The 16,944-nt window shown below is 36.7% G+C and overlaps 2 protein-coding genes across 3 annotated transcripts in view; one reads left to right on the top strand and one right to left on the bottom strand.

Moving 5' to 3' along the window:
- Positions 1–2,221: 2,221 nt before the first annotated feature.
- On the bottom strand, positions 2,222–4,117 carry LOC120772592 (programmed cell death 6-interacting protein). 2 transcript variants are annotated; one of them, XM_040101303.1, is made up of 6 exons: positions 3,952–4,117; positions 3,556–3,884; positions 3,412–3,502; positions 3,137–3,187; positions 2,613–3,073; positions 2,378–2,533 (listed from the first exon to the last, which is right to left on the bottom strand). In XM_040101303.1, exons 1-6 carry the CDS (start codon positions 4,115–4,117, stop codon positions 2,378–2,380), a joined length of 1,254 nt encoding a protein of 417 aa, XP_039957237.1. The 2 variants fall into 2 exon arrangements, with proteins under 2 accessions (XP_039957236.1, XP_039957237.1); XM_040101302.1 differs by having other exon boundaries at positions 2,222–2,533; positions 2,613–3,187.
- Positions 4,118–4,761: 644 nt separating this feature from the next.
- The window catches only part of LOC120770980 (rap1 GTPase-GDP dissociation stimulator 1), a 29,733-nt gene continuing 17,550 nt past the window's right edge, over positions 4,762–16,944 (top strand). The window contains exon 1 of the mRNA XM_040098721.1: positions 4,762–5,215. Within this exon, the coding sequence (XP_039954655.1) occupies positions 5,209–5,215 (7 nt within the window). The 5' untranslated portion in view covers positions 4,762–5,208. The remainder of the gene's footprint in view (positions 5,216–16,944) is intronic.

Raw genomic sequence — 16,944 nt, 5'->3', positions numbered from 1 at the left:
ATGGATGAAACATGGCTCCATTATTTTACTCGAAAGTCCAATCGACTATGATCCAAGCGGACTGAACACGATGAACCCGCTCCAAGGCGTGGAAAAGCGCAGCAGTCGACTGGCAAGGTTATGGCATTAGTATTTTGGAATGCGCATACTTTTATTGACATCCTTGAAAAAGGAAGGGTCATCAACAGCGGCTATTACATAGCATTATTGGATGAACGAAATCGCCGAAAACCGGCCGCGTATGAAGAAGAGCAATGCACCGTGTCGCAAATTAGTGAAAAGAAGGCAAAAATTCATGAAATGGGCTTCGAACTGCTTCCGTATCCATCGTATCCTCTATCCTCCATATCTGACCCCCACGACCCCCCTGTTATCAGATCTCACAAGAATGTTTGCTGGGAAGAAATTTTCGTCGAATGAAGAGGTGATCGCCGAATCTGAAGCCTATTTCAAAGTAAATGCCAAAACGTACTATAAAAATAGTATCGAAAGATTGAAGAATTGCTATTGAAGAAAACTCTGTTAAAAAAAAAAAACGAATTTTGTCAAAAAAATGTGTTTACTGTGAGAGGCCGGGAACAATTCAATTGTTAAAGTCAAAACATATTTTTCGAAAATTCTATTTTTACTTAGTAACAAAGCAAACTATGCATCTCACTGCCTTTGAATAGGGCGCTCAATGAAAACTGAACACCCGTTCGTTTCTTTTTGGAACCACTCATTATACGCTAGAGAATTTATGCTCTAAGGTATTTAAAAATCGTAGTGTGCTCTGCTTGCAATTACTTACATATATGGAAAACGTGTTTATTTAAGTATTTTATAGTTGAAACGTGTTCTCCACCAACCACCGCACTAAGTTTCTCTTGTGAAATTGGAATTGGCCAGTGAACTTCTATAGTCAGCACTGCGTATACGTGACATGGAAATTGAGAATATACTACCATATACATGCGCGCATATATCAGGTCTATATATCAAGGGGTGGTTGATAATCAGTTTGCTTATATGAATACATATGTATGTACATATAAATGAATGAAATTCCTTATTAACAAAAATTGTAAACGTGGAAGCATTTCATTTATTCTTATCACAAATTCTTACACTTAAATTTATAGTTCAACATAGCCAAAATCCAACGGAAGTAGGACAACGAAAAATGTTAGTTAATAACTTGTATTTTTGAAAGTTTTTTTCGGCGAAATCTTGATATTCGATGAACATGACGCAAATCCAAAAAGGAATATGGGCATACATATGTACATTGTACATATATAGCGAAAATGATCGTATATATGGCATTTTTATACTGTGAGCAGGTTACATTAGTTTGACACGATGTTTATAACACCCAGAAAGAAACTTCGGAGATGCTATGAAGTATATACATACATACATACATATATATAAATGATCATTGTAACAAGCTGAATCGTCTACTCATCTCCATGTCTGTCTGTCTATACTAGTCACACTCTTGTGAGATATTTAAATGAAATTTGGCACACGTTCTTTCACACCAAGCAGCTGCTAATTTGTCGATATCGGACCAATATAGCATATAGCTGTCATACAAACCAAACGATGAATCATGTTCTTGAATGAAAAATTTTTGCATTTCAATTTTGGCATATATTATTGTCTAGGGCAACGCTACACACACAAATTCCTAAAATCGGATCACTATAGCATATACGTAGCTGTCATACAAAGTGTCGTTCAAAATCAAGATAAAAAGTCGTTTTATACCTTTTTTATGTTTTAAGAAATGCACCTGTGGAGTGTATGAATGCTTATGCGCAGCTGAAGTTAGCGTTTTTCTTGCTTCATTTGTTGTCATTAATTTGCCAGCAAGTCATTAACGATTGTATACTGTATGAATCATCTGCCGATTTCTCGTCTACCCTTTATGTATGTATATACAATATTACATTTCAGCTTTACATCAAGACAAGTTCAATGCTAAATTGATTTAAATGCTCACTGAGCAAACAGTTGCATGCATATAAAAACATATAATTAATTGGCTAAATAAAAAACACGAGTTTCATTTAAGTCGATTCGACGTATGAAAAGTATGCATATACATACGTACATATATTTTTTAAAAGTACTTTGTGATTAAACTCTTCACCAGCTGACATTTCTCCACTCTATGGCTGTAATGCAATTCAACCTAAATATATAATTTTGAAAAAAATATTAACAGATACTATAATTCATTTTTGCAAGCTTATGTATATGTACTCATACATATGTATTTTTATTCATCTTGTGTTTCAAATAATCTTTTGAATATTGTAAAAATTGTTACATTTACTTGTACACTTATGCATAACTAAGATTTACTTATTTTAAGCGTATCATTTTCCATTTAGTACATACGTCTGGTATAATTTATTTGTTGTTGTGGTGGCTGTCCCGGTTGGCCTTGCATTATTTGCGGTTGACGCGCCATATGCTCGTGTGCGGCAGCAGCACCACGGCCAGTTGCATAGCCCTGGGTTATACTTGACCCTGATTTGGGATTCTAACAATGGCAAAATATTTATAGATATTAACATTTAATTCAATATTTTTTACTAAAATTGTAAACTGTAATAACTAACCTGCCCTGGATTGCTACTAATTTGCATAATGTTGGGATGAAGCGTCATGCCAGGCATCATTGGTGTGTACACAACACCCTCTGGCAATTGATGCGGTGGTCCATGGCTTGGTGGTCCGTCGTGCTTAACATCAGGATGATAACGATCATTGATTTTCTCCATTGTAACTTGTGGTTTTTGCGATTGCACACCTGGCGGTACAGATGAAACTGGCCCAGATTGTGATATGGGTGGTGCATCCAAACTAATATGATAGACTTGTGCTGGTTTCGATGGTGCCTGATCTGATTTTGACACAGGTGCAGAGGGTGCTGACTGCAGATCTAGGTGGAAGCCCTGTCGTATTGGTAGGCCATATGGATATATTATAGCTGGACCGCGTCCATCTGGTTGTGGTGGTGGTGCATTACCGGTTGCGGGATAGAATAATGCACCGGGTCCTTGATACTGTGCAGGTGGTTCTAAATATTTTACGGAAAAATTTTTAGTTAAAAAAAAATTATTGAAATAAAATAAATTCTTACTACTCCATGCAACTCGGGAATATTCAGCGCCACGACGACCATCATCGATTTCTGCAAAGTAAAAATGTTTTTGTATTGTGTGTTAAAAAATATATTATTGCTGTCTAAATCGTGCTTAAAAAATTAATTCCATTTTTACTTCACTTATTACCACTACATTGGTTTTAATGAAGACTTCTTTATTTTTACACTTGCACTGATATCGGCTCTGTATATACATATGTATACTGCAAAATATGATTTACTTAGATTTTAAACGAATTAAATTTACTTACTCGGTTGAGGATAGGCCGCATTTTTATAGTAAGTTTGGTGCGACGGAGGTGATGGACTTCGCGTTCGTTTGACCGGTTGATTTGCTACAGGCTGTTAAAGAGCATAATAAATTATTAACAAATAGTTTGCCGGTATTTCAGTACCTTGGGTATAATGGGTATTGGGTGGTGCTGCATACGAACGGGTGGTATAAAAACTTGTGGTGGCAGCGGTGCAACATTTACTTGTTGTGCTTGCAAAGCTTGCATTGCGAATAATTCGTTATCTTTTTGTTGTTTTTTACGGTTTTCATCTTCGTTTAATACTTTCTTTAACTGTAAAAATAACTGCTGCTTCTGATTATGCAAATCCTTAATTTGTTGGTCAAGTTTGGCAATTTTGTCACGTGTATCTTCAAGTGAGACATCATTCTGATGATCAAGTTCATCACGCTCCTTTCGCAGACGTTCCTCTTCTTCTTTTGCATCATATTCTATACAATAAATAATAATGAAACAAATGATTTATTTTAAATCAAAATACTTCAAGTAGACTCGTACCTTCTTTTTTACGTTGTCGTTCCTTAAGGACGAATGCCTTGAGCGCTGATCTGAGGCGCTCCTCCCTTTCAGCCTTGGCGGCAGCTGCGTTATTATTATTATTGCTATTATTAACAGCTGAGGCCGAAGCAGATGGCATTTTAGAATTAAATTTCTTCTCTGTCATCTTCTCGTCCTTCTTACGGTTATATTTATTAAATAAACCTATTTTTAAAATTATTCATAAAAACCACAAATAAAAAATATTTTCGTTTTCGATGGAAAACGCAGATCAGCTGGCCCTTGCAAGGTTGCCCAACGGTATAAAACAAATTGGAAATATTTACCATTTTTCGGAATATGTAATTAGTTCTGACCGGTAAATCGGGTTATAAAAATAATAAGAAACCACAATATTTGCGCTAGATAGTTGTTTAATAGACTGAATTATTAAAATATATCATACATATTATAAATAAATTACGTTTGTGGTAAAATTTATGAAAGTTGCACGCAATTTTTTTTTCGAAAATTGGGCAGCACTTGCTATTGAAACAATGCTGTTTCTTTAAGGAACGCAACAGAAATAATTCTTTAGAATAGTAAATTGATTTATTTTCTTTATATCTTATAATAACATAGATATGATCATACATTGGAATTATTCACATTAAACTATTAGTTTTAAGTTTTTATTAAATGTTAATCACATAATATGAAGTTATGTTTATGTAACGGGTGCCGTCCCAAATATAAGAATAAGGCAACACTGCTCGAAGGTATTTTGGCCAGACAAAAAGAGGGAGACAAATCAATGTTCTATCGTTTGTGTTGCAGGAAAGAAGTAAAAAGTGCTGGTGTTTAATGTGCATGACGATTTATGTATTTATTAAATTAAAATACAATAAGTTAATAAAAAGCTGTAAAATCTAAGCATAAAGTAAATGTGATACAAAAGGAGTGATATTCGATAAAGAATAAGCGATTTAGTTGTGAATAAAATATCTTACATCGTTGTTTTCTGTCGGCTAGCGAATAAATTGATAGTTGCATGAGACAAAAGTCGTGTAATAAACAAAAAGAGAAATTAATGTTTCAACAAAATAAAATTAATTTAAAACCATAGCGGAAATTCAAATACTTCTATATCAATATCGTGACCAATAAGAAAACCAACGGAAGGTATATTTGTGTGTATATTGGTAGACCCGCAGCGGCAAGCAAAGGAGTAACACCAAATAGCAAAACATCAACCAGGAAAGCAACCAGACAAATAACATGGCGAGTAAGTATTGCAGCAAGTAAAGAATTTTTAGAATGCATTTTCATAAATTTCAACATAATTGGAAATGCTTAACAGCGTCTAGCTTGCCTAGCTATTAGTGCTGTTTGCTAGATAACTTCATGAATAGCTTGAACCTAAATGATTATGTGAAAAAATGGATATAATTGAATGCAGAGACTGCGCTTGCTGCAGTTGTGTTTATCTTACACAAAATAAACAAAAGCAAATTTCAAATGGTTGCTTCAATGAGGTTTTTATACTCACCAGTCCATTGTATCTCATATGTAGCTACCTATCTATACATGCAACATTAACAGCATTCAGGAGCATTTGTACTTCATTGCTAGTTGAATTATGTTTATTTACTTTAGTCGTATTTATTTTTTTGAAGTACCTTTAGCTTCTTTTGCTGTTGCATTTGTAGGCAAGAGCATTTTGCTTTAAAGTAATTTAAACACGTTATTTAACTTACACACTTTCACACATATTAAAAATATGAGCATGTGTTCCGGTTCCGTCAGGTGTCCCAAGTGCTGCACTTCTTGGCATTAATTACATTAATTAAAAGAGATCTGCATTTGCGCTTTTTTACTCTGGTGTGAAAAATCAATATTTACCACAGTTTATCCTCTATCTCCACCGTAAACATGAACGCATATAGTAAGAGTGCTGCAATTTTCCTATCTAACTCATTGTTATCATTCCCTTACACCGCGCACGATAAATCCATCGCACAATAAGTCGTGCTCATTAAACAAATGTAGTTCATTTGTGAAAGCATAATGTAATATTTGTATGTGAGTAGTTTTAGCCTTTAGTTTTGAAGATTTATTAATACCTTAAAAGAATATTCTGAATAATTCTGAAATAATCCAAATAAAATTATAAAATGACATTTGCCTAATATGAAGCTTTGGAAGTATAAAAAAAGTAATCAGCAGGTAAAGTTGGTTGCGTTGATATACTTGTATGTACATAAAATCCATGATTAAGTTCATATCTTAAAGTGGTTTACTCCTTTATAGACTGACTATTTGCTTCGGCTGATATTGATTCCATCGCAATTTCCCACACTTGTTTCTGTGCTAAATTGTGACGCATTTAATCTCTATTCTGTTTGAATTTTTTTTCAAATTTACATCAAATCATTAAATAGAGTTGACCACGTATTGCGCACGTAGCTAGATTTTAAGTTAACTGCATAATCTCATCGTAGTCATCTTATCCCGTTCTAGTGTTATAGTGTAAAATATTTGATTATATAATATTAATTTTTTCATAAATACTTTTACTTACCATCTCTGAAATATCGCTATATTATAAGTACTGGAATCAAATCACTTCTTTCTCGTAGTACAATTATGTCGCAAAAAGAGTCATCAGTGATACGTTTACCAACTAAAAAATATACTTCAGGCTTCTTAAAATTCATGACAAGTAATAAATGATGCACGTTTGCGTTTTGGAATTTCGAAGTCAAACTGTTATAAGAAAATAGAATAAAGAAAGTTTTTTGTTTGCGTTTTAAAAATGACTTTCAAAGTTCAGTGATGTAAAAAGAACTATAAAAATTTAAAAAATTACTTGAATATCGTTATGTATAAGATTAATATAAGTAAATATGTGTGTTAGTTTGAATTTTATGCATACTTAATGTGTTTGGTCGATATTCTTCACGCCATATTCCGAAAATATACGTGCACTTTTATGTTAGTTTCTATAATTACTTATTTTTTCTGGTACAATTTTCAAATCGTTGAAAGAAATTAAAAGAAGTAAAAAAAACTTCAGCTGTGCCGAAGCTGTAACCATTCAGAGTTGCATTTCTTATTCCTCGAAATTACTTTTGGGATATTTTATGTCGTTAAAACAACAAAAACGATGATTCTTACCAAAGTTCTGGAACTTTTTATCAAATATATAAGTTTTGCTTACAAAATCAGTAATTTTTTGTGGCAGTACACACTAAACCGTAGTGATCGGATATCGGCGTTTCTGAAATATGAGCAGCTTCTTGGAGAGAAAATGACGAGCGCAAAATTTCAGATTGCTATCTGTTTAAAGACAGACGAACGGAGATACATATGTATGTAGCTAAATCAAATTAGCTCGTCAAACTGTTTATTTATAAATATACTAAGTTAAGGTATAATTTATATTTTTCTTGGAAACTTAGTACAATATACCTTGTTCAAGAAATAAATATTATTCATAAAGCTTAACATTTATCTATACATTACAATGAAACTCTACTCTGACTTTATTATTGACTCTGAATTCCCCAAAAAACTTGCGATATAAATTCTAAGCTTTTATTTGTGTGTTATTACTCTGAAATGGGATTTCAGTTTTATGTAGAAGGTGAATGAAAACTCAAAATAAAGTTCAAATTCAATTTTTGTAGCAAATGTTGACAAGCCTACATGTAGCACAGGGAAAAAGCGAATTCACATATGTATATGTATGTATGTGTGGCCTTATGTATGCATGTGTACGGCTACTTGTGCAGAAATGCAAATGCAAAAGTGCACTGTCTGTAGTGGCTTGCCGCTTCAAGTATCCTCACACGTGTCTGTACACACATATGGATGCATTTCTGTGATGTCAATAAAAAACGGGAATAAAAATGGTATGTTCGGAGGGTGAAATGAAAATCAACAAAATGTAAAATGGAAAAATTACAACAAGGACAAGAGTGGCAACAGCAATCACAACAATTCAATGTACATACATATATACAGGCAAACATATCTAGGCACAAACATTTATATATACATAGGTATGGATGTTTTTGCATACATAAATGCCTGTGGTATGTATCAACAACAAAATCAATGCCGAGTTTCAGCAGCTTGCTTCCTACATGCCCACAAATAACATAACAACTTATGCTTTACATCAACAACACATCCTCTACATTTTTTCTCGACGCCTTGAGGATCAAGCAGGCAGCATCAGCAGCAAGCGAACACACAATAGTCAGTGAACAGCCCTTAGTAGCAGCACCAACATCGACATCCTTGTAAGCACTGCCATTCATAAACTATGTTACATAATAGACGCATAGCCTATTCGAGGCACATACACATGCGTATATATGTATATACATACACACAGGTACAGATGTGTCTCCACGTGAAGTTGACGCACCGCTCCCCAACGCAGCACGCAATCAGATGCCTGACGCCGCATTTGATGTGAAGCTTACGGTTGAGCTCCTTGCCATATGTACATAAGTACATATGTATGTATGTAGTGGTATGTGAGAAAGCATCCTCATAAAAAACCAAGTAACGCCAATGGCAATGTATGAAGCTACGGTTGGGGGTGGTGGTGTTGCTGATGGAGCACCCTTGTGTGTGTCATCTATGTGAAGCCGTAAGTGATACGCTATTTATATCGGGTGATTTTTTAAGAGCTTGATAACTTTTTTTTAAAAAAAAACGCATAAAATTTGCAAAATCTCATCGGTTCTTTATTTGAAACGTTAGATTGGTTCATGACATTTACTTTTTGAAGATAATTTACATTTAAATGTTGACCGCGGCTGCGTCTTAGGTGGTCCATTCGGAAAGTCCAATTTTGGGCAACTTTTTCGAGCATTTCGGCCGGAATAGCCCGAATTTCTTCGGAAATGTTGTCTTCCAAAGCTGGAATAGTTGCTGGCTTATTTCTGTAGACTTTAGACTTGACGTAGCCCCACAAAAATAGTCTAAAGGCGTTAAATCGCATGATCTTGGTGGCCAACTGCCCATGCATCCCGAAAAATGCACTGTTTGGTGTGGTTTGTACGCTGGTGGAATCATTGGACCGTATTTTTCAAAGATGCTGTTGGACGCAACGTTACGGTGAATGGCGATCGCTATCGTTCGATGCTAACAAACTTTTTGTTGCCAAAAATGGAAGAACTGAACTTGGTTGACATGTGGTTTCAACAAGATGGCGCTACATGCCACACAGCTCGCGATTCTATGGCCATTTTGAGGGAAAACTTCGGAGAACAATTCATCTCAAGAAATGGACCCGTAAGTTGGCCACCAAGATCATGCGATTTAACGCCTTTAGACTATTTTTTGTGGGGCTACGTCAAGTCTAAAGTCTACAGAAATAAGCCAGCAACTATTCCAGCTTTGGAAGACAACATTTCCGAAGAAATTCGGGCTATTCCGGCCGAAATGCTCGAAAAAGTTGCCCAAAATTGGACTTTCCGAATGGACCACCTAAGACGCAGCCGCGGTCAACATTTAAATGAAATTATCTTCAAAAAAAAAATGTCATGAACCAATCTAACGTTTCAAATAAAGAACCGATGAGATTTTGCAAATTTTATGCGTTTTTTTTTAAAAAAAAGTTATCAAGCTCTTAAAAAATCACCCGATACATATGTACGCATTCAATATGTTTATGCTCTGAGCATACATACATACACTGTGCGCGCCAAAGAGTCTCATTGCGCTTAGCTTTCGGTAAGCAACAGTAACAGCTGTGCTCAATAACCAAGTGATGCCGCGCAAGTCGAAACCCCCCGCCATCGCTTACCACCTTTTAATTGGTCCTTTGTGTGGCTATGTGTTGTGCGGCACAGCAAGCCTACAGAGAGTTTGACAGCGGCTGTCAACACTAACCACCAACACAAGTGCGCCGAAGAACTCGGGTTTTTTCTCACACTAAGCTGAGGAGAATGTGGTGTAAGGAGTGTACAAAGCGAACAAGAACTCTATCCTTGCGAGTTCTTTAAAATATTATAAAATATTTTAAAAGACCTGCAAGAAGTTAAAAATGCGGTTTGTTATTTAGTTTTGTGGTTTTTGCGAGGAAATAAAACGCATATGATTGTTAAGTTATGGTAAAGAATTTACTTTTAATATAAATATATGAGATGGCTATTATGTTTTTAAATTGATTTCCGGCACATGACCGCCATGGCTGGCTCCAATAAGTTCTAGCCGAGAGGCTCAATTTTCGATCATTTTTTGCAACAATTGTGGCATGCATGTTAGCTTTAAAGCGCGGAATATTATCTTCCAAAGCGTAAGTTGTCGTTGTTGCAACGGCAGAATTCTGCCGAGTTGTCCGTCCTTGGCCGTATAAAAATCCGGGTCCATACCGCTTACCGGACTGTCACGGGAATGAAAGTCAGCCGTCTCGGGTTTGTCTAGACAAGGGATTTACACCACCCCACAAAAAATAGTGCAGCGGTTAAATCACACGATCTTCGATAAATTGATCTTGTTGGAATCAGAGGTAGTCCGCATCAACATCCTGCAATTCAGACGAAAAAATCATTAATCATGGCTATAACTGCAATATTATGGCCGGCTTCGTTTTTGAAGAAATATGCATCAACGATTCCCTCTGCTCACAGAGCACACCAAACATTGACCTTTAGAGGATGTAACAGCCGTTCTATGGAGCCAAGAAATACGTGTACCAAGTTTCATCATGATATCTCAATTTTTACTCAAGTTACAGCTTGCACGGACGGACAGACGGACGGGCGGACAGACAGCCATCCGGATTTCAACTCTACTCGTCACCCTGATCACTTTGGTATATATAACCCTATATCTAACTCTTTTAGTTTTAGGACTTACAAACAACCGTTATGTGAACAAAACTATAGTACTCTCCTTAGCAACTTTGTTGCGAGAGTATAAAAAACCGAGATTTACATATGTATAACAAGTGTGTGAAGAGTGTGAGTATGTTGCTTTGCCTTAGGATTGAGGGGGATAATAAAAATTTGTGTATAAAAGCAGGAAAATATAGTTTTTGTTTATCAGTCCGGGTCAAATTTGATCGGTTGATATATTTGTTTCGACTCCGTGAATGATTCACTGTTCCTACACCGCGCAAGGACGATTGCCAGTTAACGCTTTCAACGCCTTTTCAGCACTTTTCTTAACTATTGTATTATAAGCCTGTATATCGATATTTATATATGTACATATTTGTATACATATATGTAGTCTGCTTACGCAATGTAGATTCTGCAACAATTGCCAACTAGCAGTTTATGATAAAGCCGGCATCCTTTCGCCACCAACGCGGTGGTGGCTTATTTGTACTTGCTGCTGATAAGAAATATCTATGACTATACATCCGCCAGTCAAGTAAGCAAGCCAGCAAGCTAACAAAAAAAGAAGAAACTATTCACGGCATAATAGCAAACTTTGTGCATTGTGTAACCTGCAAGGGTTTCTCGAAGAAACTGTGCTACTTTTGTATTTGTGCTTGTTTTTGCTTCCCATCATCTTTCCTTGGTGTCTGCGTGTGTGTGTGTGTGTGTGTGTGTGCTTGGGGTCTATTCATTTCACGCAGATTACTTAGATTAGCTGAAATTCACTTCAGAAATTTATGTGGCATCGCAGTAATTGTGCCGCCGCCGCTGCTGCTCACTTTTCGTTGCCTACTGTTAGGCGTACGGCAGAACGGAGGGTTAAATTAGATCGCCCTTTAGCTGCCATGCTTTATTTGTTCTCTTATTAAATAGCTTAACTGGCTGACTGACTGGCAGTGCGCGCAGTTCCAGCCGCCGCACAATTGTTGGTGCCTTTGTTCGCTCAGTCCATTCAATGTTGGCCGGCGTCGTAACTGCTTAACGTTGTTGCTTATGAATTGCCGCAAGTTGTTTTTTATTGCTAATAAGATTTTTTACATCATACACCCTGGCATGTGCTTCCCCATTCAACCCCGTCGTTTGTGTTGCTGGTGGAAATGCTCACTTGCATACCAAAATTTAACATTTTTTGTTTTTGTTTGTGAGGTTTATGTTGTCTTTTTTATTTCTGCTGCACGCTATGTGCTATAAATGAGCTATATAAATTTAGTGGGGCACCTTGTTGGATTAAAGTTACTGAACTTTTTTGTTTCCTTTTTTTGTTGGTATTATTTTTGGTTTTCACCGTAATTTTTACATGGGTATCAGACGTCGTGCAAGGGTATTATAAATTTGTTCGCCCGTCAGTAGTTGTTAATAGTAACAACGAATTATTGTGAAATAATAAAATCAGCAACAGACACTCGCATATTTTAATGAGTGCCGAGAGCTTCATTAAAAAAAAACGACTTTGAAAAATTACAGCTACTTTGTTCTTGTTCAAACATCCGCAGCCAACTTCGCGTAAAATTATTTTTTTCAACTTTTTTAAATAATTAACTACCATCTGATCAAATTTGAACCGGACTGACTTAGAAAACAGAAAACGTTTTCAGAGATTTTAATGCAAATATTTATTATCGGTTTTCAAAGAGATTCCCGAGCCAATGCAAACAATATTCCATACACTTGTTATTGCCTCTGCAGGGATGCTTTTTTTTGAGAAGTATAGTCCTCTCTCGTTGAACAAAGACCAGACTCTATAAGGCCCACATTCTCGTCTGCTATATGGTGCAGAGGCATGTATGATGGCAACATCTGATGAGTCGACGAGTTACGAGTTTTCGAGAGAAAGTTTCTGCGGAAGATTTATGATCCTTTGCGCATTGGTAAGGGCGAATACTGCATTCGATAGAACGATGAGCTGTACAAGATATACGACGACATTGACATAGTTCAGCGAATTAAAAGACAGCGGCTACGCTGGCTAGGTCATGTCGTCCGAATGAACAAACACACTTCAGCTCTGAGAGTATTCGACGCAGTACCCGCCGGGGGAAGCAGAGTAAAAGGAAGACCTCCACTCCGTTGGAAGAACCAGGTGGAGAAGGACTTGCCTTCGCTTGGAATATCCAACTGGCGCCACGTAACAAAAAGAAGAAACGATTGGCGCGCTCTTTTAATCTCGGCTATAACGGCGTAAACGGTGTCTGCGCCAATGAAGAAGAAGAAGGGATGGTTTTGTTTTTTTTTTTTAGGTTTCGGCTCTCGAATAGAGCGGCCATAACTAGATTATTGAACAGTTTAGACGTCATATTCCTAAACCCTGGTCTCGACATCAATAATGAAACGTCTACTCGACTTCAGTCAGGCAAAAGGTTCAGGTCTTTTGATACGAGTCTAGTATTCACACGCTTTATACCCAAAACATTAACCAAAATGCATTGAGTGGATCCATAAGAGATGCTAGATGCAAACACTAAGATTTTCAAACACTGTTTTTTAACTTTATTCACACGTACATAAAAAAAATGTTTTACTAATTTAGAAAAAAAATGTTTCGAGGCGGTTTGCACGCAGTTTATATGAATCAGTCCGGGTCAAATTTGATCTAATGTATAATGTAATGTAACTATTTGTAAACATTTTGCATATGCCTGCTTAAAGCATGTGCCATGCCGAACGGCTTTAGCCTTTCCTTACTTCCTTGCATTTGCACTGCTTAACATAGTTTTACTTTTCATTTGAAGTTGTCATTGCTGTTATTGTATGCAATTAAATGAATTGGTCTTATTGCATTTTTTTTTCAATTTTAATTGGAATTTCCCTCAGTTCGTTAGCCAGTCATAAAGGCGCAGCCAAATTGTACTTAAATCATTTGGAAAATTGTCGTGGAATTTCACAAACAATTTTATTTATGATTTCGAGAGTAAGTTGTAAATGGCTAAATATTGTCAAATGCATGAAAAGCATCAAAATCTCAAAAAATTACATAAGTACAAAATATCAAGTATTCTACAAACTATAAACCCAAAATTATCATTATTTCTATACAAGTATACATATGTACTTATATAACACGTTATGTAGTCTTTCGTAAATTCAGAGCTCACTTCTTATTTACCCTTTATTGAATAAGTTATGAATCTCCCTTTTGAAGAACTTGTATACTGAAGAGCCAAAAGTCCTTCTTTGCAACTTTACATTGAACCCAATTTAATGGACTTTAGGAAGGTTAAAGTTAAGTGGGCTAGAAATTTGAAGTACATAAATTTTAAGGCATATACATACATATGTATGAACACAATTCATTGAAGGGCTTATATCCACTAGTGAATTTCACAAAATCGATATTTTGCTTTGCATTTATGTATATCGAATGTAACATACATATATTGGCTAATATTCTCTGAAAATTTTTCTTTTTTCAAAAATTGTTTAGCTTAGTGTAATCCGCTCCCATAAGTTAAGTTAAGTTAAGGGGCTGATCCCACAACATTGCCGGGACTACACTAAGACCGCTACGTACTTTGAGATGCCAAACAAAAAACCTGTTAATGACTCCACTATGAATGGCGGTCAGTGCATGTCTGAAGTGTGTTGTGCCCAAGGTGTTTTGCCTAGATCTGGCAAAAGCGCGGCATATGAGGAGGGAGTGTTGAGATGGTTGTATCTCATATTCCAGTAAGATATTCAATCTTACTGCATGAATCCCGGTCGGACAGTGTCCAGTCAGGACTCATACAATCACTGAAAGGTGTACTCTCCAGAGAGCGAAGAGGTTCAGGGACATTCTGATATTTACCTTGGACCAGAAGAACCTGGAGACTGCACAGCTACCAGGAACAGCGCTTGCTGATGTGATCTGCGGCCCAACTTTTAGTCCTGTAGTGAACCACAGGAACCTGTTTCCACTCAGGGTTTATTGAGACTGCAGTGCCAGTTCTAGCAAGCTCGACAGCATTGCAGTTGGGTGGCCAGACACCCACACCAGCCTAATCATAAAATAACTCGATGCTAGAGACACCACACTACACTAGTTCTGAGGCACAGTCATCGAATTCAAGGCTAATATCGCAGCCCTACTATCGGCGTCGATAGTCGCCACTTTGAAAGAGGCTGCGCTCCGAAGCAGTAGATCTACTGTTACTTCTATGGCAGTCACCTCCACTTGAAAGACGCTGCAGTGGTCAAAAAGCCTAAAACTGGAGCTAATGGATTCATCTATATCCTCCAATCTGATAACTTTACTCGTTTTTTTTTCGAAATACTGTTTTTAGATTAGGTAAGGAAGGTGGCGTAGACCCCACTTATGCGGTTATAGCCGAGTTTATACCAGCGCGATAGTCGTTCTTCCTTTTATCTGTTTGACGCCGATTTGAGATTCCAAGTGTAGTCAGATCCCTCTCCACCTGGTCTTTCCAACGGAATGGAGGTCTTCCTCTTCCTCTGCTTCCCCCGGCGGGTACAACGTGGACTACTCTCAGAGCTGGAGTGTTTTCGTCCATTCGGACGATATGACCCGATATGAAAGAAGAAAAACGTATTTATACTACAATTTCGATGTTTTAACCCACTCTGAAATGTACTGTTTTATAAGCCGTCATTTTCTCTAAATTCAAAATTTTGACTAGCCCTTCGAACATTATAGTAATATTGAATTTTATTTTTGTATTTGAGACAATTTTTAGCACAAAACTCTTCCTCATCGCCAGGCACATTTTTGTTTGAGGTCCTCCTGAACGGATGGGCTAAGGAAGCAAAGGCTTTTTGGTTTTAATAGTTACGCCAATTGTCCAAATTCTGGGAAGGAAGACGATGTGGAGATATCTGGTCACATTATCCTCGACTACTCAGTAGAGTAGTCTGTTAGACAGATCTTACCCATCTAACCTTCCGTGAACCCTTTGAATCGGCTTGAAATGATATTAACCCCTTCAAAAAATTATTCAGAGGCTCATGGCGCTTTGTCGATACATGAGGGATCAATGAGTTTTGGCATCTCACTGATCTGTGGTTTCCGTTAGGATTTCTACACCGTAAAATAGTCACATCATCAAACTGTTTACTTCCTTAATTGATCCTAAATAGAGTAGTACATTTTGCTTAATCGAAATGAATATTGCTTGTTCATCAACCTCCGCTTGTGTAACCCTTACAGCAATTCAAGCCTCACAAATGCTACGAGACTTCAATCAAATATTGAATTCTTTTGAAATTTTTTCGACGCCTAACAAATCATTATTAATATTTTCGTGTGTACAAATGTCATCTTTGTCCTTTGCGATTCTCCTTCACGTGTAGTGTTTGATTATATTTTCGTTAATTCGTTAAATGTCGGTGTATTGGTGTATGTAGATGAATGGAAGACAAATTCTAACCTAAACCTGTGTAAACGAATAATATTGGCGAATTGGAGTCGCAAATCAAATTGGTTTAAATTGAATTGGAACAAAGGAGAAATAAAGGCAATTACGAGGAACCGATTGTGTCCGATTTACACAAGTTTATGTATGTGTGTGTGTGCTAAAAAACGATAGTACAGTTAGTTATACATATAATTTGTAAAGAATTTTCGGGATTTGCCAACAAATTTTGTTTTAAATACAATCTGATTTTGGATTAAATTTAAAGCTTTGCTGCTGAAAATCAAAACTTTTGTGGAACTGGAACGCTTATGTAAATGTCCAGTATAACTGTTTACTACGCTAGAAGTAATTTTTAAATTAACTCACACTCACGCACACTTTCACTCAGACATTTCCCTACGCAATTCGGAACTTTTACCTAAAAAAATTGAAATTACAAAAAAAAAGATAAATACGAAAATAAATTCTGAAAACAATAAAGCGCCAACAATTTGTGTTATTCTTCAAACAAGCTGCTGACGGAATTAACACGCCACCGAGTGCAACAACAGCAAAGACAACGCGTATGGATGCGCCGCAAGAAGAAGCACAACGTTACATCAACGTTGCTTTGCGTGAAATCAACACCGGCAACTATGATAATGCCATTAAACTGCTTAGAAAGGCAAAGGAGCTCTACCCCGATTCGCAGGCAGACGAGCTACAAGAGCTGCTAACCAAATTAAACGCCAGCGCTACGGCAACACAACAGCAAAGCGCCG

The sequence above is a fragment of the Bactrocera tryoni genome, chromosome 3 (assembly GCF_016617805.1).
Source record: "Bactrocera tryoni isolate S06 chromosome 3, CSIRO_BtryS06_freeze2, whole genome shotgun sequence".
Lineage (NCBI taxonomy): Eukaryota > Metazoa > Arthropoda > Insecta > Diptera > Tephritidae > Bactrocera > Bactrocera tryoni.
The sequence above is the reverse complement of the archived record's forward strand: the minus strand, read 5'-3'. Positions and strand labels throughout refer to the sequence as shown.

Excerpts from the sequence above, each read along its gene's own strand:
- LOC120772592 (XM_040101302.1), bottom strand. The coding sequence starts at position 4,117 with ATGACAGAGAAGAAATTTAATTCTAAAATGCCATCTGCTTCGGCCTCA. Across the intron at positions 3,503-3,555 it reads CAATACCCATTATACCCAAG|CCTGTAGCAAATCAACCGGT; the intron begins GTACTGAAATAC and ends GCTCTTTAACAG. Across the intron at positions 3,188-3,411 it reads TGCGGCCTATCCTCAACCGA|AAATCGATGATGGTCGTCGT; the intron begins GTAAGTAAATTT and ends TTTACTTTGCAG.